Source organism: Watersipora subatra, chromosome 7 (assembly GCF_963576615.1).
Source record: "Watersipora subatra chromosome 7, tzWatSuba1.1, whole genome shotgun sequence".
NCBI lineage: Eukaryota > Metazoa > Bryozoa > Gymnolaemata > Cheilostomatida > Watersiporidae > Watersipora > Watersipora subatra.
Genome location: NC_088714.1, coordinates 19,826,720 through 19,854,015, shown reverse-complemented (window position 1 = coordinate 19,854,015; position 27,296 = coordinate 19,826,720). Strand labels below are relative to the sequence as shown.

At 35.1% G+C, this 27,296-nt stretch overlaps 1 protein-coding gene across 1 annotated transcript; it reads right to left on the bottom strand.

The window, feature by feature from the left end:
* Positions 1-1,422: 1,422 nt before the first annotated feature.
* Positions 1,423-25,922, bottom strand: LOC137400522 (uncharacterized). The gene is made up of 25 exons (XM_068086848.1): positions 25,817-25,922; positions 24,735-24,815; positions 24,043-24,163; positions 23,647-23,861; positions 22,323-22,448; positions 20,879-20,992; positions 18,132-18,287; positions 17,815-17,978; positions 17,366-17,499; positions 16,999-17,159; positions 16,061-16,260; positions 15,547-15,553; positions 13,968-14,141; positions 13,037-13,153; positions 12,340-12,514; positions 11,175-11,386; positions 10,392-10,819; positions 9,788-9,912; positions 9,227-9,361; positions 7,761-7,962; positions 6,356-6,575; positions 5,596-5,777; positions 3,092-3,206; positions 1,999-2,124; positions 1,423-1,751 (listed from the first exon to the last, which is right to left on the bottom strand). Exons 1-25 carry the CDS (start codon positions 25,920-25,922, stop codon positions 1,519-1,521), a joined length of 4,029 nt encoding a protein of 1,342 aa, XP_067942949.1. The 3' UTR covers positions 1,423-1,518.
* Between the last annotated feature and the right edge of the window lie 1,374 nt (positions 25,923-27,296).

Here is a 27,296-nt window from a genome sequence, read left to right as displayed (position 1 = left end):
CGCCAAAAATGCTTTGAATAGTCTGCAGGAAATCTTGATCCTAGCATCAGCTCTGGTTGGAGAAAGTTCTCTATAGGTAATAATACTAACTTGATGTTTATTCTCAGGAGTTGTCAGTTAATAGAAATAATATTCTTCTCGAAAAACTCGAACATTTGAAACAAATCGGTTAACGATTAGTTATTTGTCGTCGTTCTCTTTTTATAGAGCTTTTATTGAACTGTCGGAATGCCAGTTCGCTTAACAAATTATACCTCACAGTTTGCATTGTTTTTGTCAGGGATAAATTCACTATTTATTTAAGTTTTAGTCAAGGGTAAATCTGCTTCTACTTGCAATTTTTGATTTACCGTAATTGTGGCCAAGCATGTGTTACCTTGCTTAAAAAGTGCTCTGTATTGGTTAGCTGATGTGACTGCCAAATGACAGGTCAGGGCTTCAATGCTTGTCAAGGAGAGCATTCATTCTTGGATCCCCTGTCCCCTTGAGAGACATAGGTTGCCAAGATGGTCGCTGGTGAAATCCAAGACCCACCAAAAGTTTTGCTAGTCATGTTATTAAGGGTAATTCTCTCAGGCCTTCCGATCAGGTTTGAGAGGTATGTGGAGTATCACCTTGATGAAAACAAATTCTTGTCATGGATATTTTGTATGCAGTATCAGATGTAATATTGAAATAGGGAACAGTTGTGGTGTAGAGGTTGTGCTCTGGGCTGCCAAGCAGCAGGTCAAAAGGTCAACACTCGATGTCGGATGTTTAGAAGAGCCTCTAGTCCAAATTTCTCATATACCCCAAGATAACTGATATCAGCATGGGTAGTAGACAACTCCAGTACCTAGCAGAAATCCTAATAGTCAGGCTTCTCTGGGAGTTCTCTCAAGCTTTCGAATTATGCCTAAGAGGAATATAAGCTCGATGGAAACAATTATTGTTTAGTTTATTTCAAGTTTGACTTGTCTCCAAATCATCTGAGTCACTGTAAATTGGTAATTTATTTGCTTCCTGCATGTTTGATCTTTGACTTTTTGCCTAGCCATTTCGAAATTTAAAATAATTGCAGGAAATAGATTATTAATGAGTGTTAAACTGGGTTGCTGACTACACTATTAAGTTTTGTGTTATAATGCGGCCATTTGAGTTAAGTACAATATACACTAATAGGGTACAACATGAACACAGGTAGTTTTAGCTGAGTAACTTCAGTTAAGCCGCGAGCGCGAATTGAATCAAGTTTTACTTATGCTATACCAAATTTTATACTTCGCGGTATATTTCAACTACCTGCTAATCCTGATAAAACAAAGAATTAATAACATTGTATGTAAAAAAATAGCATATATTTCCGATAAATAATTACAAAATTGTGCATTAATTCCACCCAAATACTTACATTCTAACAGACCGGAGTTGTTCACACGAGTCTATTTTAAATTACCTATCGTTAGAAGCTAGTTTACCCTACTGTGATAGATTTTTAGATGTGAATCTATGAAAGACGCCATGTTATTGGTGATAGGTTTAGCCCTCAACTCTTGGGGGTGGAGAGTCGAAAGAGAGCAGCTCGCTAGCATCTTTTCTCTGCAGTCGCATTCTAATGGGAAATCCTAAAGATTCGCGATCATCATACCCATAGAAGATGCACATGAAGTTCACCTCATCTCTTCTGTGTACAATTCGACTTGAGCCGACTTCAAGTTCTGCCACAATGTTGTAGTAATCGCTGCCAGGCACCGGCACCCATGTTCCCATATCTGTAATAAAATTTTAAAAATTGGGTCATTACCTAGAACAGCAGTGCGATAAAACTTCAGTCAACAGTGAAGAAATTATTTTTACACTATGACGTCTTTTTATATCCCAGGGTGCTTTTTTATAACCTAAGTTTGAACCTTATCAAGTTGGTTGCGTAGTCATCAATACCGATTACTAGCCGACCACTGCTAACTTGTAAAACTGCTATAGAAGCGCCATCAAATGTGAGCGCAAAACTATTTTTACCTGAGACTCTGCGAGTTGTCAGAGGTCCATTTGATGTGCGGTGAATAATAAGTATGCCATCTCTATCTTCCTCCCGTGCGGAGATGAGTAGCAGACGGAATCTATAGGGTCGCTTGCTGCCATTACCTGAAAGTTGCAACAAACAATGTTAATTTAATATTGATGACTCCATAATTTGAGTTTTAGGTTCATTTATTGCCTTTTATACAGTGGCTGATGCCATTGTTTTTAATACATTTGTTTGAGAGAATGATTGAGACAGTTACAGGAACGGGGCAGGACTGCTTGCTGTTGTTACAAAGGTCGATAGTGAGCCTTGTTGTGGTCGTTTGCTGAGAACCCAATATAATAATATTTATCGATTGTTCAGTTATCTTATCAGAATAGTATTTACTTAAGACCTATCTAATATATATCATAACATTAAGTTTAAAACAATTTTATTACTAATAAAATTAGTGATGATTATGGATTTGCAATACGAAATTACTAGTAACAAAATTGTTTTAAAATTGGCGTAAACTTTCAATTTGTTTAATTTAACTTGCTCTGTTTTAATGTTGAGCTCTTTTATGCAAAATACTGTAAATATTAAATCTATTGTAATATATATATCATATATATTTTAATTTTCTTAGATTTAAAGAATGCTTGACCTTTTTTCATAATGGTTAATACATTCCCAGGCACTTTTCAGCTCAAAGAATACTAATTAATACATACACTGACTAGCTGAGAAAAAAGAATTTTAAAACTATTGCATGTTGACCCTGTTTCATTCCTATGTAGGTCACTCTTATTTTGGACAGATATTCAACCCTTTTATATCATTTATGTTCCTGAATATTCTGGTGTTTATTGCAGTTATTGGTGCTTTAATTAGCCTAGTACTAGCAGTCGCATTGCATCAGGTCAGTAGTTTTGGACAAAATGATGGCCTCTGAGTACTCAACAAATTTACTTAATCCTAACCATAGATCTATTTTTATCAAGCATTACGCTCTATTATTGAGCAGAAAACTCTCTCGCGCATTCACTAATTCAGTATTAAACAGTAACATTAGTAACAGGTGAACTAATGGGAGTTGCCTACCTCCGCTGAAAGACGGTGTGTTGAAGGTATATCTGTTAGCATACTGCTCAACTGGAGGGATGGTAATGAGGGATGGGTCATGAATGTTGAAGCCTATTTCTTGACTCTTCGTGATCTAAAAAACATTTTGCCTTGTTTACTGATTCAAGCAGCTGTGAGAAGTGATTGTAACTTTGCTAAGATCAGAGCATTTGGACTAGCCTGTGACTATTATGGACTAAAATGAGTTTAATACTTAACATCTGGTTATCGCTAATCTTAAGTATGGGATACTCCCTACAAGTTGAATGACTTGTAACAACCCGGTACAGGTACCTTTGAATGATCTGTCGTCAATGGAGACAGCCAGCCGCAAATATGCCAATTTTGTCAATTTATGGTTTAATGTTACCGTTGATATAAAAAAACAGTGCTTCCGCAAACAAGTGCACAAGTATTGTGCAATCGTTCTTTATTACAAGCAAGGTATACCTTAATAGTGTCTTATGTGCTGTGTCTTTGAGAGCAACAAGATACCTGAATTACTTTGGTACATCACCAAGAATTTTTACTGCTGATTGTATATGAGAACAAGAGCGCTTTGATGCTACTCTGTATTAGTCTGAACGCCCAATCTGCAATTAGCTTAAAGTTTTCTGATTTCTTGTATTGTTGTTCTTTTGTTTTTTCGTGACGCCATTCTATCGTTGTCCGCCATCTTTATGAACACATTTTATCGTTAAAAACACGAAGCTTCTGCAATTATTTATTGCAAACAATGGTTTTGTTTGCAAATTTTTTATTTTGGTATCAAAACAACACCGGAAAATACTATTAATCAAGAGAATGATGATCGTTTTCTACAAAGATGGCGGCTTTTTCGTGAATGAGGGCATGTGCAAACGGGGTGATGACGTAAAAAAAACGATGAATATGTTACTCATCCATAAGTATAACTCTCATTGCTTGTCGCTCGTCTGTCCAGCTATAGCGATTAAAAACTAGCAATGAAAATTTGTATCGCAGCTGCTTTAACAATCTTCCACCAAATATCCGTTCTCTTAGCAGAGGAAGGCATTTTAAACACTATTTGTCAGACTATTTATTCAATTTCAATGGCTAACTGTTGCTTTTTTCCCTTTTTTTTGCTTTACTATTGTTGTACGGCCTAATTTGAAAAACATTTCTATTTGTGAAATGAAATTATTGCCAATAAAGTACTATATATATATCGCACAAGTTTGGATCTCAAAACTTTCCATTCACATGGTGACAAGCTAACCCATTAGGTTTCAAGAGATGCAATGGATTTATTAAGTGATATGAGTCAATATCTGGTTTAAAATATGCATAGCGACTCTGCGTTACACGCAACGTCACTAAAGCTTGCTCTCACAGCTCTTATTAGTAAGTTTAGCAATACTATACTAACCTACTCAAATTAGTCATTGGCAACTACATCGCCTGCCACTGTTTATTAGCTGTTTTTAATACCCGCGCAACGCTAAGCATTCGACTAGTTTGGCATAAATGTAAGTTTAATTTATCACAAAATAGTTTTTAACGCGTATCATTAGATATGATGTACCAAAATTTTGTCATACCCTACCCTTGCGTTCCAACCTGTCAAATTATGTCCTACATAGTATCAATTTTAGATTTCCAGTTGTTAAATCTTGAGATAGGTACTATCTCTCTCTATCCACAACCTCACAGAGTATTAAAACAATGGATATTTCGTAAGTAACTAATTACCAAACCAGTTGAATAAAGATACAAATAATAAAGCTTTTTTAGAAACTAACGTTACAATAGTTTGTAAGAGATTTGGATAATTAGCAGAAACATTGGTTTGAGCTCTTTTGAAGAAAAACATTAGTTTTTTAATTTAATTAGAAATGTCATAGTAACTTCTGCCAATAACCAGTATTATTCCTGGATAAATTGTGAGAGGCCTTTCAAAAACGATATTAAAGCAAGCTAATGCACAGTTGTACGCGATTTGCATATGATCATTAGCTTTGTATACCTCTGGCCTCAGTTATCAGCTGGGCATATAAACATCCTCCTTGTAACTACATCTAGTAGCAACTCGATTGAGCACACCTTATAATTTAGTGTGAACTGAACTGAAAGCCAGTCGATGGCGATCTAGATTGGAGCGCTCTATGGAGCATGCCAAGTGGGAGAAATTTTTTTGGAGTGCTCCAATCAGTGGATCACTCTTGAGCTGAGTGATTCGATTCACAGGAGGAAAGAAAAGTGATGGGTGGTCCTGCTACTTAGTTTATAATTCAGCAGAAGATCTCTCTCCGGTGGACTATACTATTTTGGGACCAATTATTTGTAATGCCATTTACCGTACCTAACTCTGTTGTAAACTATGTATAAACAGTTATTGGGCTTGAGATATCTTTCTAATATATTGCAGCAATAAAACCTTTAGTAGCTCAGAGCAACCTTATTTAACTTCAAGCACTTGTATTTTTTTTACAATAATCAGGCTGTACTAGATGATAACTTACCTGAGAAACGAAGACACGTCTATCACAGACCACCCTGTAGCTGTTGTCACTGAGAACGTCTCTTGTGAAAATACCACCTCTGTCTATTCTAAACTGTTCCTCTGTAACTCTGCCAGAAGGTTGGCGTCTTAGCATAGAACAGGCAGTGCCGTCTTCTGAACCGATCATCTTAAGCTGGTCGCCTGGAATTGATGAGGTCAAAGTTCATATATTAAACTGTTTCCGACACACAAATATTTTTTTAAAAGGCTCCAATCTTGTTTGGCTGTGAGTGACAAAAAGTTCTTTTTCATTTATTTGTTATAATTATTGTTTGCCTGGTCTAAGGTTTTAATAGAAAATAAATATGTAAAAGTTGTTAAAATAACACGAGCTGCTCCAAACAGTTGTTTTGACTTCAGCCTAGTCACATAGCAGAAGCTTGCAGTGAAAAATTTAATGCTTTTGCTATTGACAGAATGCATATAAAATGAATTACAGTCCCATATATAATATGTTTTTTCAAACATCAATCTCTCATTTAAACCAAAAGAATGCCCACTAATATGCGAGCAATGGAATTTTTATTCATAGAACCAAGACACAGTGAAGGAAAGCTGCAGAGCACTGATAGACAATACAGAGTAGTGATTTTTACTATTAGTTTTGTGACTAGAAATATAAGTGTTTTGCTACTCTCTCAGTAAACTATTTTAACCACCATAACGTAACGTAACTTGATTAATATTCAGCAACAACCATTTAATGCTGTTTGACCTACCAAATCGTCGATCAGGTATCGGCACAATGTTGAAGGTACTTCCCCATCTTGAGACTGGCATTAGTTGTTCCACCAAGTGGTCTCTAGATCCGGTGTTGATATTTCCAACAGCAGGATCTTCGACGAGGTCGACCTTAGCCCTGATGTTACCACTGTAGACATTCACCGGTCGATCTGATTGGATGCGAGTACCAGATAGGTCTGATTTGTCATTCTGTGACTGAAATTTCAAAGACTTCTCTGTTAATAGTTTGTGAAATTCTTTTATATTGTTACTAATAAAGAGTATTTGTATTATAATTTAAAAGTTGTTAAGTCATTTTCAAATGAATGAAAAACAATTTATTCCGTTTTGGCTTTTTTATTTTTCTCAAAAAGATTGATTCTGATATGAGCTCCATACACAAAGGTCACTGGTTTTACAACTATAAGGTTTTTAAATCGAATACTTAGAATAAAATAAGTCTAGATTTGCTACCCTTGGTTTAATGGTCTTTATATTTTATGTTAGGTTAATGATGAACTCTAGCTAGTTTGTTTTAATGGAGACACTATTCAATTTAGATTTGTTTTGGTATGAAATTTTTTATCCTTTTATTTTGAAATTGTTTTCAGCTTCCATCTTGACAAGAATAAAGCTGATTAATTCACCTGATCTAACCTCAATCATTTGCTTGAGTTTTCCTCCCTTGGTGAACTTATTCTTAATAAATTGGTTATTTAGCCCAGAGAGAGATCAGGTGAGTTTAGAAATAGTTCCATTATTTATAAAATCACCGCAGCTTGATAAATTCTCATTATTTTTTAAATGTATTATACAAAAACAATAACAAGATAAAATCTTTTTTAGCAAGAATCTTCATGAAACAATTTTACTTTGTTACTGCGAATGTCCGTATGTTAGTCTACATAAGAGTGAGAGTTTTTTGGCCAATTTTGACCAAACTTGACACATATAGGCTGTGTGTCTTCTGGCAAGTTGTTAAAAATATTTGGTTTCAAAACTTTGACTGGTTCTGAGAACCAGCCTTTTAAACATTCATCTGGTCAGAAACCCAGAAACGCATGCGTTAGGGATAATTGCCCTGAGAGGACACATTCATGAATGATTGTCATGAAAGTAGTGTAGCAACTTCCATTGAAAATCCACATGCTTGCTGCGGACTTTCTGATTGAAAATTTTTTTCAAGAAACAGTGGGTTAATGCTAGGCTAGTGCTGAATAAAGGCACGTTTAGCAACTAAACTTGCTAAATAAATAAATATTTGAAGAGGAAATAACTAGATTATTGGTGAAGCTCCAACCGAGCCTAAGGTATGTTGCTTCAAGCTTTAAAATCTTCGCCCTTTTAATCGACAAAATTTACCTAATGCATTTAGTAATTTATTACCAAACTTATGCTCACTTGAATTTGCAGAACTTCTCCTGGCTGCAAGGTAAACCGAGTGCCAGACAAATCTGGTTTGCCAGTTGCTGTGTAAGTCAAAGTCACCGTGACTGGTGTGTCTTGGATATTCAGCACCGCAAACTCAGTGCCATAAACAGCAGGACTGTGACAGACGGTGAAGAATTCTGTTCCTGCAGCCCCATCAGGGAATGCCACCCACCTAAAAATGGTCATTGCAACTTGTGCTTAAAAAGTCTTTAGATGTGGTTTCATTTTTTGGAAAAGAAATTGCTGATAGCCCACACACCTAATAAAGAATCGAGTCTCCAAGGAAATGCAAAAATCTGCATAGTCATGTAAAAACAAAAAAACTGAGCTCAGTGGAACAGGACATGAATTGTAGAAACTCCAACAGTTTGTATTCCTGTTTATGTTAAATGCCAACTGCTTGGTGTTTTGTTTTGAATTCTCTATTCTCAATGCTTAATGCCAATGCTTAATGCCCACTGCTTAATGCCCACTGCTCAATATCCAATGCTTAATACCCAATGCTTAATGCCAAATGCTAAATACCCACTGCTTAATGCCCAGTGCTTAATGCCAAATGCTAAATACCCAATGCTTAATGCCCAATGCTAAATACCCAATGCTTAATGCCCAATGCTCAATGTCCAATGCTTAATACCCAATGCTTAATGCCAAATGCTAAATACCCAATGCTTAATGCCCAATGATTAATGCCAAATGCTAAATACCCAGTGCTTAATGCCAAATGCTAAATACCCAGTGCTTAATGCCCAATGCTAAATACCCAATGCTTAATGCCCAATGCTCAATGTCCAATGCTTAATACCCAATGCTTAATGCCAAATGCTAAATACCCAATGCTTAATGCCCAATGATTAATGCCAAATGCTAAATACCCAGTGCTTAATGCCCAATGCTAAATACCCAATGCTTAATGCCCACTGCTTAATGCCCCCTGCTTAATGCCCAATGCTTAATGCCCAATGCTTAATTCCCAATGCTTAATGCCAAATGCTAAATACCCAATGCTTAATACCCAATGCTTAATATCCAATGCTTAATACCCAATGCTTAATACTCAATGCTTAATGCCCTATGCTAAATACCCAATGCTTAAGGCCCACTGCTTAATCCCCACTGCTTAATGCCCAATGCTTAATGCCCAATGCTTAATACCCAATGCTTAATACCCAATGCTCAATGCCAAATGCTAAATACCCAATGCTTAATGCCCAATGCTTTATGCCCGCTGCTTAATACCCAATGCTTAATGTCCAATGCTTAATGCCCGATGCTTAATGCCCAATGCTAAATGCTCCATGCTGAATGCCAAATGCTAAATACTCCATGCTGAATGCCAAATGCTAAAAACTTGATGCTACATATGAGCAATGCTAAATGCTCAAGGCCAATGCTGTGTAGCCGTAATCTATGATTTCTCAAAACTACTATCTTACCCATCAGCAGAGAATTCGTCTCTGTTGATAGCATAAACAAGAATATCTCCTTCATTTGATTGAACTCGTATCGCCTTGTCCTGGAACCTTCCAGAACCTATTGTCTCATAGCATTCAGGGTTTGGGATAGTAAACCTACAATAGTTATTAGGCAGTCTTTAAACATTTGGAAATAGGTTTTATTACAATCAAGTTATCTAAATGATAAAATGTTATTTAACTGACAGTAGTCCTTACTTTGCACTTGAGTAAGTTCTGTTACATATTGCAAAAGAAAGAAAATTAATCCAATTTAGTCATGAAAAGGAAAATCAGCTAGGAGAATTTCAATGACTATAACTTTTTGGCATGAAAATAACAATGCTTACCGTACACACAAATATAATGAAGGACAACTATGTAGCACACAAAGGTGTCAGAAAATATGTTTTAGAAAAACAAATCAATGGATCCTCCAAATCAGATTTCATAAGTGACATCCTCTTGTAGAGCCAAAGTTTGTTTAAAAACCTTTGATAACATAAGAATATTGGTAGCTCAATTGACAAACTGCGTACTCACAGAGCAACATCCATTCCAGGAATTCTCCTCTCCATGTCTAAGTAGCAGTTGTCACCACGATTTAAGTAAGGAGTAAAAACTCTCACTACCTCGCTCGTACTTCCGGCAGTAGTCACGTACACTTCCTAAAAGCAAACATTAATGCTTGACAAAGAATTGTTCATGCGCGCGATGACAAGCTTTACCAATACTTCATTCTATTGATTCTTATGACCAGTCAAGTGATGGCAAGTGATGGCAAGTGATTGCACAACTTTTAACGAAAATGTGTTGCTCATTTTGCCAAAATGCAAAATGTTTTTGTGTTTATTTACAGACTTACTCTTAGTGCTTAGCTTGTAAAATGTCTTTTAATATAAAGTTTTTTTAACTTGATAAGTAAAGAATTTTCTTAAAACTTTTAAATTGTTTATTGAATTGTACAAGTTTAGGTTTTAAAATTTAAGGTATGTTCTAAAGAACACACAGTTTGTGCAAGTTTTATGTTAATAACTTTTTTTATTTAGTAAGGTTCATCTCAACAATTCCCTTAAAAATTAATCAACTCAAGTTCACACTATAGAGTAATTGTATTGGTTACATAAGATAGCCTAAATCTACTCACAAGCTCTCTCTTGTCCGTGTTATCTGGCCGATTCTGCATAAACATGAGAGTGAAAGGGTTGCCAGTTGTATCAACCACTGATTTACAGACTCTGACTCCTCCAGCAACGACAGCATCTTCACAAATGTCGTCGAAATATTCACAAGGATTGCAAGCGCAAGTTTTCACTACAGGTGTCTGACAGTTGGGCCCAGTCATGCATCTATTACAGATCACTGGTGGTCTTATGTCATTTTCTTCATCCATTCTGAAGCCAACAGGGAATGCTGTGTTTGGCTGTTCAGAGACTTGTCTTCCAGACACACCGTAGTAGATTGCACAAAAGGCGTAGTCCTCTGTTGATGGGTTACTGACATAATAGACACCAGGTCCAGGTAGAATGACTCTGACTCCATAGTAGAAACCTCTAACAAGCACCCACCGAGCACCTGCAAAACATATCAAAAGTGGCAAATGAATTAAGTGCGTAAAGGTAGCAGTATGCATTTCTAAAGGTGAATTCAACAAAATTTTGCAAAGAGGTTTTATAACACTTAACAGAAAGCATTTTTGAGATCTTCACCACCTATCAAAACTTAATCAATAAAACATATTTACTATCTGAAGCAGGTGTCACAGAATTTTGCTTTGTAACAAAATTTCTTGATAAATATTATGTTGAATGCAACTATTTATTATACAGTGAGTAAAAATAAAAAAATTTTGCTAAAATTTTAAAATTTACTTATATCATTTAAGTTATAATGCAGATGTACAATGTGAAGAGTGGAAGTAAGTGCTAACCTAAATCTGAAGGTGAGAATGTTTCAGATACTCCATCAAACACATTGTATTTGTATATGACAATCTCCTCAAGGTATCTTGGGGCATCCGCAATAATGCCTCTTGGGGCCACCAAGGTGAGATAGTGTGTCATGGTGTCATCCCTGTTGAGAGCATCATTAGTGATCATAGAGAGGGTCTTTGGAGTGTTGTCAGCAACAAATTTATTCCACCTGCAAAGATGCCAAGTGTTTGTTCTTCAGGAAGAAACTTGAGATAACTAATTAGATACATGTGCAAAAACAAAATAGTAATGAAAACAGACTAAGCCTGTTATGTAAAAGCTATGATTTATAAAAACAAATCTAGAAGAATTCTGCCCTTTTTCCATGACATAATTTTGCATGATATTCTAGCTTGTTCGCGGCTATCTAGGCTAAGCTATTTTCAATGATATAAAAATAGCTATGTAACCGCTAATGACAAAAAATTTCCATATTTTTTGCACTAAACTTTTCGTTTTATAAAAAAGAAAATAAGGCACATTAGATGATACCTTATCAAACAGTTATTTTGATTTTTAGCACGCAAAAATATGTAGCTTGAACATGCAGCATACAAATCAAAATATGAGAGTTGGAAATGTCTGTATTTATGGCGCAACTGTGGAAGTGAAACAAAAAAGAGGTAACAAAGTCTTGAGAATTACAAACTAATTATAATATGAGTAACTTGGGTCAATTGTATCACCCGTTTGCTATTTAGCTAAACATTAAAGTTTTTCTTTTGAACTCTTGGAGTTGTTGCTCCATGATGATTGTTTAATTTGCTGCAAATATATGAATACATACGCTTTTGTCCTTTTATCGATAAAATAGTCTTTGATTTTGATGGCACCAAGTAATACTCCTCATCCTGTTACTAAGAGTAAATATTGTGGGTTTTTACCAATATTAAGAAAGTGATTTTGGTTGAAACAAATTAGACGCAAAAATTATAGGTCTGAATGTTTCAAGTTGCCACCGCAGATGCTGAAGCTTGGTAAACTTGCTACAGTAACAACTCTGTATGACAGACAATAAAAATTCTTAATAGTGAACTACTAAAAGGCAGCTGTTTATTGACAACTTTCACCTACATCACATTTCTATTCAACCAAAAAGTTGCAATGAAATCCCTGACATACCCGTGAGTCTGAAAGCTGTAGCTCTGAGCATATTGCTGAATGCTAGGTATTAAAGCGTAGGAGGAGTAGAAGGATGAGCCATCTACTTCACCCACTATGTTGTGAGTCACTTGCACTGGTTTGCTTGTGACTAACTCAAATATCTCTCCCTCTCGGAGTTGACCCAGAACTGTTGCTGAAATCAAATACATTAAACAGATTTTACAAAAGTGAACTACTATCTTTTGAATGTCAGGAAAATAATCAACAGTGTCTCCAACCCCATTATAGACAAGAAGAACAAACGCAAAGCTGTTTGAATCGATAAGCTATAAATTGAGATTCTGTAAACTTATCATTGGCTCTAAAACATTGACAAATACAAAAAGCTGCAACTAGAAAAAAAACTGCAGCATTAGTTTACAAAAGGTTTACGTGTACTTCAAGGTGTTCAAGTGACTTAATACGAATTTTTCCAATTTGACTGATTCGCTAGTTTTGAAAATTTCTTCGGCTACACTCAATATTGATTATCATTTATAACTTTAGTAAGTGTTATGTACCTACTGACATGCTCCTACCTGTACCATGTATCTACTGACAGCCTTACAACTGCAACAAAACTGCAAATTACTTAACTTCTAGGTTTTTTCTAATCATTTTTATAACTTGTCAGCTTTATGTTAGAAAGGTGCCAACTGTAATCTGCTATACTCACCCGACTGTGCTGGCACTGAGCCTCGGGACACATCTTCTTTTTCTCCATTGGTATTCACTCTCTTCAAAGTGTAGTCAGTAAAAACTGCTGTTTCCATGTGTACTTCATCTCCCGTATCTAAACATATAATAGGTACTGAATTAGACTTACCAGAATGTTACCAACGACTGTCAATAAACCAATAATTCTGAATTAACACCTCTTTTTATTACTTTTTAATTAATAATTAATAATTTTTATTTCTGTACCACAGTATAACATGATATAACAGTTCAAATCTAGACTTTGCAAACAGCTGGAGTTATTAAGGCAATTTAAAGTTAGATGAAATTATTTAATGCACTAGTTTCTTATTGCAGGTTTTTCTTTTGAAGTTGTTAACCCATTAAACTAAGAGAAAGCAACTCTCAAGTATAAAACTGTCATTTTCAGTGTACACAAGTTTTGAACTACTACAAAAAATTTACTTTAATAAATGTTATAGGCACTTTTTGTCGTAATGAAAAACATATTGAAAATGATCAGATTTCTTTGTAGTTATAATTATTTTTGGCAGAAAATGAGATGATGCTTCTAGGCAGGCAACACATTTGTTTGACAGTGCTAAATGTTGTCAGCTCTAGCTAGTTTTCTGTATTAGTGTATGTAGAACATTGTAATATAAATAAACGCAGACTATTAATATGTAAACATTTTAGCTCAAAAGTCTATAAGAAACAATGAACAGGAGGATTTGATCTCTTGTCATTTTTTACTGAAGTAAAAACATGAGGACTTCCAGGCAGAAACAGTTTCCTTTCGCCTACTAAAATTTAAATACTAATATGCAGTACCAAAAATGTTTTTTCAATATCTCACATTAATGAGCTTTGTTAGAGATTTCCAAAACACTGTATAAAAAGAAATGTATAAGTAAGTGTACATTACATACTTCTGATGCTGTCTGCGATGCCAACAATAATGTAGACATATTCATTAGAACCACGTGGTCCCCATCTGTTGACTGTAGCCAGCTGTTCTTGACTCTTTTGAGTGACTCTACCATAGTTGCCTGTCCATACGTGAATATTTTTGCTGGATACAATCAGAATTCCGTAGAGGTCACCTTCACTCTGCAACAAACCAGTTATTCCTTTCAATAGCCAACTTATTTAGATTGTTATAAATTTCATGGCTCAAGCAGTTTAGCTAAGAATAGCGAAGCTGTGCTAACCAAATCTAAGATTGAAATATTAACAAAAAAGCTTTTGACTTTAGCAGAACACTTGATGTAAAAGCTTTTAGCCTACAAAATATATTTTACTGCAGATCTCTAAACTGTATTGAACGTAGAGTAGCATATAGGAAACATGAACTGTAAGGGTATTACATAAATTGGATTTAACTCCAAACACTGACGTAAACAAGGGCATGTAAGTCAAACGCTTCCTTGAAAGTGCCTACTAATGAAATATGAACCAATAAGAACATGTGGTAACAGGATATGCACCAATGAAAAAAGATGAATCAGAAAGTGACGCCTGCTACAAAGGATTATGATAATACTATGAGGCCAAAGACCGCTCATGGAATAAACCGTAATGTCAAGGGAACAGTTTTCAGGATTATGTAAATCTGATGGATAATCTTTCGAATTCTGTGAGCAGCCAACATAGACTAGTTAAAAGAGCAATTAATGGCCCCAGTGTGAGTGGATGCAAAAACAGATCTATGAGGTCTTAGAGTTCAAAGTGCTATTTCTGAAATCTGTGTATTTACCAAACTGTATTTTATCCCACCAAAAGAGGTAGCAGTATGTGTGCTATAGTTAAGTGAACATAGTGCTGTTATAAGTAATCCGTATACAAATACAACCTATAGATAACAAAACAATGCAGTAATTTGGTTTTACGCTTATGAGCCTATCGATAGCTTGCGTTATAATTTAAGTTTTTTAAATTATACAATTTATGATTCGCTTAATTTTGACCGTACTAGAGCTGGTCTAAATTAGCGATGGGACAAGTGTTATGACGCAAATAACAAGTGGGGTACATAATGGTTATGTGACTGGCGCATGACAAGTGCAGACAGGTGTATTGTTAGCGGGTAGATGTTTAGCATATATCAGCAGGATATGGGTGAACAAGCATCCTTACCTCAGGCTTCAAATAAGAAAAATAAAGTTACAGAAACTGTCATTTGATAAATTTGTTATAGTAACATGTAAAAGAGTAAATCGAAACTTATTATGTCTTCGAACAGAGAAAACTCTTGCTATTGGCTCATTCAAATTCTAATAAATGTCATTATCATCGTGATAACAATGAACAAGTTTTGTATGTCTAGTTTGAGAAAAGAAACTCTGACATAGGACATAGAGTTAAGATGTTTCTTCTCACATAAAATACTATAGCAATGCTTATATACATTATACAAAAAATATATACATATTATATACTGTAGTATATATTATGTAAACACTTATTCTGTAGTATATAGTATGTATATACTATATACTACAGACGTACTATATGTCTCTATATACTATATATATATACAAGTATATTCTGGCTGTTTATACAGAGATGTCATGTAACATGTTTGCTGCCTGCTGGGCATTACTAAATGAACTTTGCAGCTTTAATTTTTCTCTACAGGCAACGGTGGAAAATTATAAATAGAATTGGAGTACATACATGTACTATTTGATTATTCTAACATTTCCAAAAATTGGTTTGTGAGTTTTCACATTGAAATCACAGAAGTAGTGCTTACTTAGTCTACTAAATATTACTTAGTCTACTAACCAAACAAGTAGCAAGTGCTTGTATAATAGTACTGTACCATGTTAGTACATGAGGAAATGCGATATGCATGCAAAACTTAAAGAAGGAAATGTAACCTAAACTACCTAATATTTAGCATATTTTTTGCACTTTTAATTAAGTCTTTATAACAATACTTCAATTCCAAAAGTAGATTAGTTAAAATTTTATTATTTGCTTCAGAATTTTTACAACACCATTAAAAACTTACATATACATATCTGACGGAGTCAAGGGCATTCATAGTGTATGCAATAACACTGGACGACTCTTCAGCAGCTGAATCAACACCTCCAAAATTGAAGACTTCCCGGTCTGGTTGTTGTATAAGGACCTGTGTGTTGTCCTCTAGTGCTACCACCGTTATGTATTGAATATAACCAGACTTGTCATAAGTATGACTCACAAAATGCACACCTGCAATGAAAAGTCGCATTTTATGATTTTAGTAAATTCTAAGTAAAGGTATCACAAGGCGTTAATGCAACTAACAAATATATTTTATAGCAATATACATTGTTATATATTTATAATATATCTTATATATTTATGTTAGAAATAGCTGCCAAGTTGATAAAACATGTATTATATGTATGCGATAGTACCCGGAAAGTACAGTGTGCTGTGAGATATGGTCAGGTGTGCGGATAAAGCCCAGAGAATAGATATGTGCAAAACTATTCTAAAAAGCTGGGTGGCAGATGATTAACTCAGGTGTTAAAGTGTCAGGTCACTAGGCCAAATGTCATGAATTTAAAACCAGTGTAAAGCAATCTTTGGGGTTCGTGGTTTATGTACAAAAAGGAAGTCTCAATATTTCTGTACTACTATGTCTGGTTTAAAATTTGCAGCTAAACTTAAAATAGCATTGGGTTTACGGCAGCTTGGTTTATTAAAATTTGCTCATAAATTGTGTTTATAGGCTCAATGTAATAAATACAGGTAAATACTCTATGAAAGTAGACAGACAGACAGACGGATGAACACCACTCCTCCTACAGAGATGATTTAATTTGAAAGGTCAACTCGGTACTGTATGACACAATCCTGCAAGCTAGTCAAATACTATCCTTTCTAATAACATTGTAGCATCAGTATTTCAGTTTGGCTTGATTTAGCAGAATGTTATAAAAGCATCTGCATGTAGTGCCTTACCAGCCATAGAGTCTGGAATAGCTAGATAACCGTCTCCATCCATATTAGAGACTGTCACAACAATCTCTTGCCCTTGAAGGTGGAGCACGCGAAGAACTTTTTGACTTTCTACATCATCTCTCTCTGTGTTCAGACACTCAGCTGGCACATCATAGCTGCAAAAATTTTACTACTGTATGTTTTTATAACTTTTAACAAATAAGTACATATGCATTTTGAATAATTTGTTATAGGCAAAGTTATAATGAAAACAAATAAAAATTATAATAATATTAAGAATAATGACTAGTTCAAGGCCGCGAATTACTAGAGAAAGGATGTAGAAGTTGTGCAGAATGACATTTTATGTTATTTCATAACTGCTTACAATGCTGGGTTGTTAAGAGAAATGGTGACAGTTATATCCACATAGCATGGCTCTCCCTGTCGGATATTTGGTGTGTAAAGTCGAACTTCGTGTGAGCCACTAATCGTCGCTCCGCCAACATTGACATACACCCTCTGCAATACAAACGATTATGAATATCTTAATAGGTGTATCATCAGATTATAGGAACCAGGAGAAAGCAGCTTCTATGTCTGTTGAGTTAGTGTAGTATGTAAGGGTAAACTCTTAAACAAAACAGGTTTTATCTATCAAACATACTGAACAATGTTTAAGGCTAGTGCTTTGGTGGCATTGGCAGATATTAAAAAGCTAAAAATTTTAACCTTCAACCTCTAACCTCTAAGCCTGGCTCTGAACAGACAAGACTCTTATCATAATAAAGATTAGATGAACCCTTGTAGCAGTGAAAACCTTGCCAATGGCATTACCTTGTATCGACCTCCAGTGACGGCATCGTTGGAGAACGTAAGAGTATACTGACTGCCGTAAGGTCCAGGCTTTCCTAAGCAAATTCTTTCTCTAGGGTCTAACTGATCTTGACAAACTTGTCCACCACGGCATGGGTTACACTCGCATAGCCATTGCTTTGTATCTGTTACATTCAAAAACATTAACGTACAATATGCTAAATCAGGTAGATTAATCAAAGGAATGGCTTTTGTTCTTAAATGTTCCTTAATCCCTGAAAGATATTTCCAAATTTTCAATATTTTGCCAAAAAAGGTAAAAGCTACTAAAAACCTACATTCACATCTTGGTCCAAATTGACATCCATTGCAACTGATAGGTCCCGGTGTTGTGGTTGCTGGTGGAGCTATTGGTGGAGTTGGTGGCCTGGTACTAGGAGTTGGGGAAGGATTGACAACTCCAGGTGGTCCTATCGGTGTGCAATCTCGTCCATCTGCAGCAATACATTGGCTCATCATTTATATTGCGAGACAGCAGAGCCCAATGATTCTATCTGTTAGATTTTTCAATTGCTGATAATAATGCATTTAAAGTATCAGGCTACAAGATTTGGTTGAATAATAATAAATAATGGTAAAATAAGACAAATCAACCATGTAATATTCCAAACAACCCCCTAAAGGTGTAACAGAAATAGATAGCCGATTACAATTGCTTTTATAGAAATACAGATACTTGAAGTCTTTGTTGGTAAGAAATCATGTATACCCTGGCAGTTTAGTGTACCGTTAGAGACTGCCAGTTGTACCAACAAAGCACACAGAATATGTACAACAATTCTAAAAATGTGAGGTGAATGAATGGGCAGTGGTTCCCGCATCAGTTTATCAAGCGATCGTCGCGAGTTTGAATTCTGTGTGATGAAATCTTTTTTTCATCATCCAATCGTGGCTTCGGACAAACAAACAAACAGATGGATGGACAGACGAATGGACAGACGGACAAACAAAACAAATAGATGGAATCAGCAATATCGTGATTAGGGTTTAGCAAACGCTAAAATTTCAGCGTTCATGAATATGCTGTAAAAAGGAGATTAATCTCACAAGTTATTGAATAAAACACACAAGCAAGCAAGAGGTGCAAATACAAAGGATCAATCTATTAAAGGAATACATATGACTCAGTAGTTCATGTTGTTCTGACGCTTTCTCTAATTTGTGTTAAGGATTCTGACTACTCAATGATGTTGAAAAATCATTGCTTCTCAATTACGCACACTGCAACTGGAACAATTGGATATTCAATACACATCCTTGCTTCTATAAGAGCCAATTTCGCAACTGACAAGCGCACGTAGGTTGAAATACGGATTTTCATGGAATGATATCAAAATGATATCACTGCCATCTTATATCGGTTACATTGACAATTCATAGACATCTAAAACAAGCCTATAAATCAAGCTTAGGGCGGAACCAGCAATGGTGGACCATGCGCTAATCTTCATGCAAATTCCTTTAAGCAGCATAACCTTTGCACAGCAACATAACACAGCAACTTTGCATAACCTCTCAATGAATGGGGAAATCTTTCACTGATATGTTAGAGTATCACCAATGGCCAAGCAGTAAAATAGTTTTAATCTTAACATTCTGTTCTCCCCCAGAGCAGAAGTGCTACAAAGTTGAGAGGATAACTTGTAGAGAACTCTGTTCTTTCTCAGGCTACAAGTTAATCTAGCATAATTCTTCAGTACATGCAAAGTTTATTTTTGTTAAATGCATTGATTTTACTTTTTTCTTGGTAATTAATTTTGTGGTACAGTTTAAAGTTGTTTTGCTAGTTACGGTAACTTTAAAGTTGAAAGGTCAGACATGCTAGTAAAGATGTAGTTTAGCAATCAATTGCTTTGACGCTTATAGACAATTTATTTACATGACATAGCACTTATATTTACTAATGGCAGTGAGCCTGGCCGCGCCTAAGGTTTTTTCATTTTCAGTCAGATAGTCGGCAGATGGGTGTTTAAAAAATTAATTTTCAGAAACCAAACAAAATTTTGAAACTAAATATTTTGAGCCACATAGCGGAATGCATAAAGCATATGCACAGTAAGCATGGATCATATGTGTGTGAAGTTGGGATAAAATTGGCCAAAAATATGGAAACGAATAGCGTTCATGTGGACTAACAGACAGACACACAATGTGGACTAACAGACAGACACACAATGTGGACTAACAGGACAGACACACAATGTGGACTAACAGACAGACACACAATTTGGACTAACAGACAGACACACAATGTGGACTAACAGAACAGACACACAATGTGGACTAACAGACAGAACACAATGCGGACTAACAGATAGACACACAATGTGTACTAACAGACCAACACACAATGTGGACTAACAAACAGACACACAATGTGGACTAACAGACAGACACACAATGTGGACTAACAGACAGACACACAATGTGGACTAACAGACACACACAATGTGTACTAACAGACAGACACACAATGACAAAGTGGGATTTACTAATATATATGTTTTGCATCCACTACATTCTGTTTATCTCAGTTACAAAACAAAGCAAATGAATTCACTCGTCATTAAGTTTTATCCTGTCGACAAAGAAAGTTAAATGCTGTTAATTGGCTAATAATTGTTTTTATTTCAATTTTAATGCTGGTACAGATTACGACAAGCGGCTTACTTGAATGAACAGTAAACAAGCCAACTTTCAAAACTTTTGCTTTCATATAGTACAGTAAACAAGTGAATATTGGCTGTACAAGAATTAGGAAAGATGCACTGAAAATGTGGTGAAAATGGCTTTAAACAAAATGGCTTGTGCTTCAATGAAAGCGCTACGCTTTGTAACTTCTGAACTAGTGAACCATCTATGCAAATACAGCAAAAAGTAGAATGTCTAGTTATCACTTGTGGTTGAACGGTCCAGTGCTGCCACAGCAGCAAATTTATGGTTTTCGTATTGCTTTGCTTGATTTTGTTCAACTCAGTGTTGCAGGTGAAAACATGCACAATCCTGAAGATTATTTCTTACTTACTTCCAATTTGGTTCTCACAGCACGGTCCAGAGAAGCAGCGAGTACATTCACAGTGGTAGTTGATCTCATCAACTGTGCACGTTCCCCCGTTCAAACAAGTGTCCGGACCACAAACTGTAAGAAGCAACGTACGAAACTGACATAGTAGATCTTGGCCAGCCATGCTAATTTTCGTTAATTTTAGTTATTATTAGTTTAAATAATTGAGCGTTAAAAATTAATTATTTTGTTTTACCACACAACGCAGTTATTTACATGGATTGTGTTAAAAATTCTAAACATAAAAGTCTACAAATCTAAGTGAAATTGTTCTCAGAAAGATATGCGCATCGTATTTTTTAAAATCAGATCACTTTGCTTGGATAGCTTGTAAATATTAATACTTAATAAGAGAGCAGTTAGGGTCTAGTGGTCTACAATACCTGACCTGCAAATAACAGGTCAGGTATTGCAGCAAGTAATCACATCGAACTGTATAGTATAGTAATGCAGCAAGTAATCACATCGAACTGTAACTTTTTCTCTGCACGCCTCAGACGTTGACATTTCCTTCCTGCTGGACTCAGAGCTGTCCAGTCAAGATCAAAAGCACTGTTTGAGCAACAAGGCTTTTAAAAATATGGACAGCCCTTGCGTCAGCAAGCTATGCAGACGTCATGCTCTATCTACGAAGGATTACTCACAGACTGCTTTTATTAGAAAAAACTAGTCATATGCGTATCACAATAAGTCTCAATATTTATGTACTACCCTGTGTGGTTTAACATTTGTAGCTAAATATATAATAACGTTTGGTTTATAACGATTTCTCTTACAAACATCGCTCATAAATTGTGTTTATAAGCTTAACGCTGTAAGTACAACTAAAAACTCTATAAAACTGGATAATAGCATATGATTGACAATCTTATACAAGTTAATGAATAATAAAGCTTACCATCTAAACCTTAAGTTAAGTGGATGAACTGGATTAATCAGGGGTAAAGGGTTCACAATGCGTCCTAATTCACCTTAAGTAATACAATCTACCAATAATAGCCATTTGAATTTCACCTATACTCCAGGACAGTTTAGGCTTCTTTAGTAAATTGAGCACTCGGTTTCAGGATTGTAATAATTATAACAGAATTTCTGCATATAACTATGGTAAATATAAATGGAATTTGTGGCTTTACGTTAATACTGTTCAAATAGTCACAATATTGGTAAATCAAACTTTAGCTATGAGTGTGCAATACGTATGTAGACCTGCAAATCGAGTTGGTCAGTTATTTGACTAGCTGGTTGGAGCAATTTCATTTTACTTTTGCTAGAACTAAAATTATCATTATTTTTCAGCTTAATCTTCGTGATCATATTTTTTTAGCTGTTCTTTATTCGGTTATTATCTTGCTTCTTTGCAATGCATCAAAACACATACTAGAAATAATGTAGTATAACTTACATGGCGTCTCACAATTCTTGCCAGTATATCCCCTAGGACACTCACACCAGTAGTCATCCCACTGAGAGTGACAAGGCGCTCCATTTCTACATGGATTTGGTCGACAGAAATCCGTGACTTTAACAACTGGTTAACAGAAATTAAATATGTTTGACTGAATCAAAGCTTAGAAAAAAAGCTGTGAAACGGTGAACATCTGAATTCTATCATAATTAAAAGCCTGATGGTTTTTAGAGCTCGTGGTTGTTACTAGCCGTAGTAGTACACTTACTTATTAACATGTTAAAACTTGTCAACAACCCTTAGTACATGATAATATAATTGCATCTATTTCACTAGAATTTACCATGATACTGTTGAGTGATTGACCGGGTGGCATGACCCTTCAAGTTAAATGACAAGTTTGTTAAACCCCAAAAGATTAAGCTTTCCCGGTGGCTGTAAATTAAGGGCAACACTGGTTAAATCATATGGTCACTAATAATAGTGTAATAAATTATGATTTTTCTTGGACACTGAATATAAGCAGGATTTGCGGCTTCCTGCCACTTTATGGTTTTGAAAGGATTATAACAGTAATAAACCAAGCTTTAGCTAATAAGTTTACAATAGTTAAATCTGCAATTCAAGTGCACCTGGGGCTACAATAAAAGGATGAATTTGTGCTACTTGAAGAAAAGAACGAAACAAGACACTTTAAAGTTACCAAACATGGTAACCGATTCAAATCTTGGACATTCATGAAAGTTTAACTATGCAGCCTGCATGATTAGCTTTTTGATGATTAAATTTATACGGTAGTATTTTTCCAATTGAACAGCATTGTAGAAAAAACCCTTCGAACAGTACAATTACACGTTAATATACTAAAACGGTTTAAAAAGAATTCGCTTAGCGATTTTTTATATACAATACTTTAAGACTTTGAAATTTGCATTAAAACTTTTGACAATGTGGCAAAATTTATGTTTGTATTTAAAAAAAACTAGTTTATCATAGTATGGAGTCTTTTTAAAAGCAGACATTTTAAAATAAACAACAAATATTTGAAACCGTTTTTGATTGTCAGTCCTAAGGACTCAATTACCTTAAACAAAGTTTTAATTTGTCGCCATTCAACTAAAAAGATAATTTGATACAATTGATACATTTATGTAAAATCTCTTAACTCATGCATCAAGGTTATTAATAAGATAATCTGCAAATTATGGTAATTCTATGAAAAATCTGTTGTGGTACGGCGTCGGCAAAAATCAGGGTCATACAAAGACAAAGTTTTATTGCCAGAATTGATCACCAGTTTGACTGATTGTAACAAGCTCACCTGTCTCAAACGTTGGCACGACATTGCCCGCACACAAACAGAAATGAGATTGCCATTGATTTTGACATTCACATCCTGCGGGACAAGGATTGGGTAAGCAATTATCAGCATCAACTAGAAGAGGGTCGGGACCATAGTCACATCTCAAACATGATAACTCATCCATGTGGGACATGCTGCATGGTGTATCTCTAGTATTGCTTGTTGATTCAAACCTGTAACATCCGTTCATGCAAAATATTTGCTCAGAAATTCTTGTTAGGAATTTTTCTACAAAAATTTCTATGAATTTGCAGTTCTGTGCAGCTAAACTTTCATACAGTAGCTAAACATCAACACTACAGTATAAAAATAAAAACAGAATTCTACGTACGATACGACTCATCAGCCACTTACCAAGTTGGTACTCTTGAACCTGGAGCACATCTCATTTCTACTGGATCATCGATGCCTATGCACCAATGGTATCTACACAAATCTTCTGGGTCTGCGATAAAACTTACTCCTCCTGTACATCCTAAAAGTGATAGAGTAAACCAATGTTACCAGTCATTCATAGAAGTATTAACACATATTAAAGTGGCAGGATTGCAGAAATACAACTCAATATATTTGTCAATATGATAGAGCATCTTCAATTTTTGTAAACACAACTATGAAAGTTAATATGGGTGATTAGAGAGCTTATGACAGAGATAGGTTTGTGCACTAGAATATACAAGCATAAACTCCACTTACATAAAAAATGGGTATGGCAATACTGAGTTCATGGAAAGTATGGTATAGTGAGGTCAAAGTGTTTGTGGTAGCTTTACTCAATGATATGAATTAGATATGGCATAGAATTATTGAAAATATTGAGGCAATCTTACACAAGTGCTTGACATGGCATATCAAAAGGTATGGAACAATGCTACTGAGAGCTGTGACATAACCATAGCCGTGTGTAAAAAATAGTTAGAAGAGGTTGGTAGGCTACTTTAGTATCATTGTCACCTACTGCATAGATGTAATCAAACAATTTTTTTGATTGATTTTTATAATATTATAGTATTTATTTACATTAAAATGGATCAAAAGATACTTACTGACTCTTTCCTGAGCGCTGGCTGCGGCAATCGCCAGCAGAGCTACTAGTGCTCTCAACACTATTCTATCCATGGCAGGAACTGTAAAAGAATTGATACAATACTATTATCAACTAACAGTTTGTAAACAAATTTTTTTTACAAACATTAAAAAGATCAGCAAAAACTAATTAGTATTTATATAAAAATAGAAAAAACAATTTTCTAAAAAACATTAAAAAGGGCTAAACTCCCAAGACTTTTGTATGCAACCAATAAAAAATGAAACATGCACATCCAAGATAATAAAGTTTTTAGTTATTCTTGTGTTTTTACTTTTTGTTTCAGAAATTTTGGTGTATGCAGGACCTAATTAAAAAAAGACATTTTCGATGACTTAAAAAATTAACTTTGTATAAAATCAATAATATATTGAAAAATTAACTAAATTGTTTGTAAGTATTTTTAAACACGACTTGTAAAAGTATTGTGAAATCTAGTACATGCGTATGAAAATTAAAAATTGAAAAATAGATTTATTAAATAGGCTGCTACTAGAAGCTAAGGTTTTCAAGCTAATGTACATCAAAACAAATGCTAACATTTTGTTCAGGATAAAAAGTTACAGGCTGTTAAATATTTAAGTTTCAACACAAGCTTAGACAGTAGAGAAACAGTTATTACAGACCTGATGTTGGAGCAAATCCAATGAAAAACGCTCCCTATGATATGATTCAAGGGGTAAGCTGTATATATACACGAACATGCATACGAAGATCGGGTACCATGGAAACAGCTGGTGATGTAGAACACAGCATAAGCTTTTAATCCTATGACAGGGGCACAGTTTAAACAGATTATCAGCCAATATCATTGGCATTATAAAGGAATTAAGCTAATCTGTTATCGTCATTTGAAAGCTGGGTACTGGTTAGAAAGCAACAGAGTGTCTACCCACAAATAGGATATACCAAGATGCTGAAAGCTAATTCTAGCTATTAGGTTTTTAATGACATTTATCAAAACTCTCATCTAACTCAAGTTCAGGCAATAAAATTCAGAGATTTCTTAGCCTAACATACATGTATATACAGTCTATTTACTCGCCCTGGCTAACAAGAGTGCGTGGTAAGGTCTAGATAAGCTCATGTCTTTTAACAAAGACTTGAGAGTTTGATAATTCACCTCAAGCTCTTGACCATTCTCCATAACGCATTTTTCTGCAACTGACTTGTGTTGATCGTTACAGGTTTCTTCGGCAAGCCACATTTGATGCGTAGGTTTTATTGTACCCTATGCTCCAATGACTACCTGAATTACAGTTGATCTTATAAGCACTTTTAAATCTTCTTTTCAAGTGGGAGATATTTCTTCACTCTTTCCTTTTTTTACTGGCTATGTTGTAGTCGCCGCGTACTGAAATACCTATCTATTATAGTAGTCCTCTTGCTCTCCCTGTTCACCCCACAGACAAAAATAAAGCAGTTCTCAACTTTCTTTTGGTGAGACCAAAAGAAAGTTGAGAAATATCTCCTACATAGAGAGGAAGTTGATAAATACTGGCATACCAAAATAACTGTAACTTCAGTAGCCATTGGAGCAATGGGTGCAATAACGCCTGCACATCAGATTTGGATTGTCCAAATACCTGCAACAATCAACATTCATGGAAGTCAGTTGCAAAAAAGTGCGCTATTTGAAATGGTAGAGATCTTGAGGCGAGTGCTCAAACTCCCCGGTCTCTATATATACTGTATATATATAGTGCATAAATATTGGAGACGATTTCAGGAGTTGAGCAAAATTAGTATAAATTTTTTGTTTACTAGTGGCTGGCAATGATACCTAATAGGGTGTGACAACAAAAATGTAGATCAATAGCCTTTTCAATAAAAAAGTGAGAGCTTTGCAAATAAACTCTTGGCAGGGATTGCATGTCAATTAAAACGTTTGTTAGAGTTTTCTAATGCGCCTTAAACAAACTATCATTTATGACAGTTTAAAAACATTTTAAATATGTTGTTTGGCGCTCTTTATTCTTGTGAACATTTGCTTTATTTTTACACCCAGCTGCTTGATACTGCATCACATTATTAATACATAATAATGACATTTATTATTTATAACATCTGTTTATGGTAATGTTAGTCAAAATTATTGGCTCTTCTCTTGTAAAAACACTGCCTAAAAAAACGTTAGAGTTTCAAAACTTACTGGTGAAAGAATTAGTTAACTCTTTGAAAAAGTAGTCAACCTGTTTCTAGAATGGCGGCAGCAGCAAGACCAACAATAAGGATGAAGAGTATGAACAGGATATTGTCAATAATAACAAGTACTATTTAGACTATATATTGATGAAATGTTCACACCAACCATTTGTTTATATTTTTAGTAGCCCATATGAAGCTCTCACAAACTTTTTCTCAATTTAAACAGAAAAACCAATGCATATTTAACAATTTCGGTGTTTTAGATAGCTTTGGGTTTGTATAGAAATAAACTAGGTTGGCCTTCACTCATTCTTGCTTATTCTTTATTTTTCATTACAATTAACAGTTCTAATACTACAAACTAGCTCACAGA

Excerpts from the sequence above, each read along its gene's own strand:
- LOC137400522 (XM_068086848.1), bottom strand. The coding sequence starts at position 25,922 with ATGGAGAATGGTCAAGAGCTTGAGGTGAATTATCAAACTCTCAAGTCT. Across the intron at positions 24,816-25,816 it reads ACTCTTGTTAGCCAGGGCGA|TTCCTGCCATGGATAGAATA; the intron begins GTAAATAGACTG and ends ATTCTTTTACAG. Across the intron at positions 17,979-18,131 it reads ATTTGGACCAAGATGTGAAT|ATACAAAGCAATGGCTATGC; the intron begins GTAGGTTTTTAG and ends TGAATGTAACAG.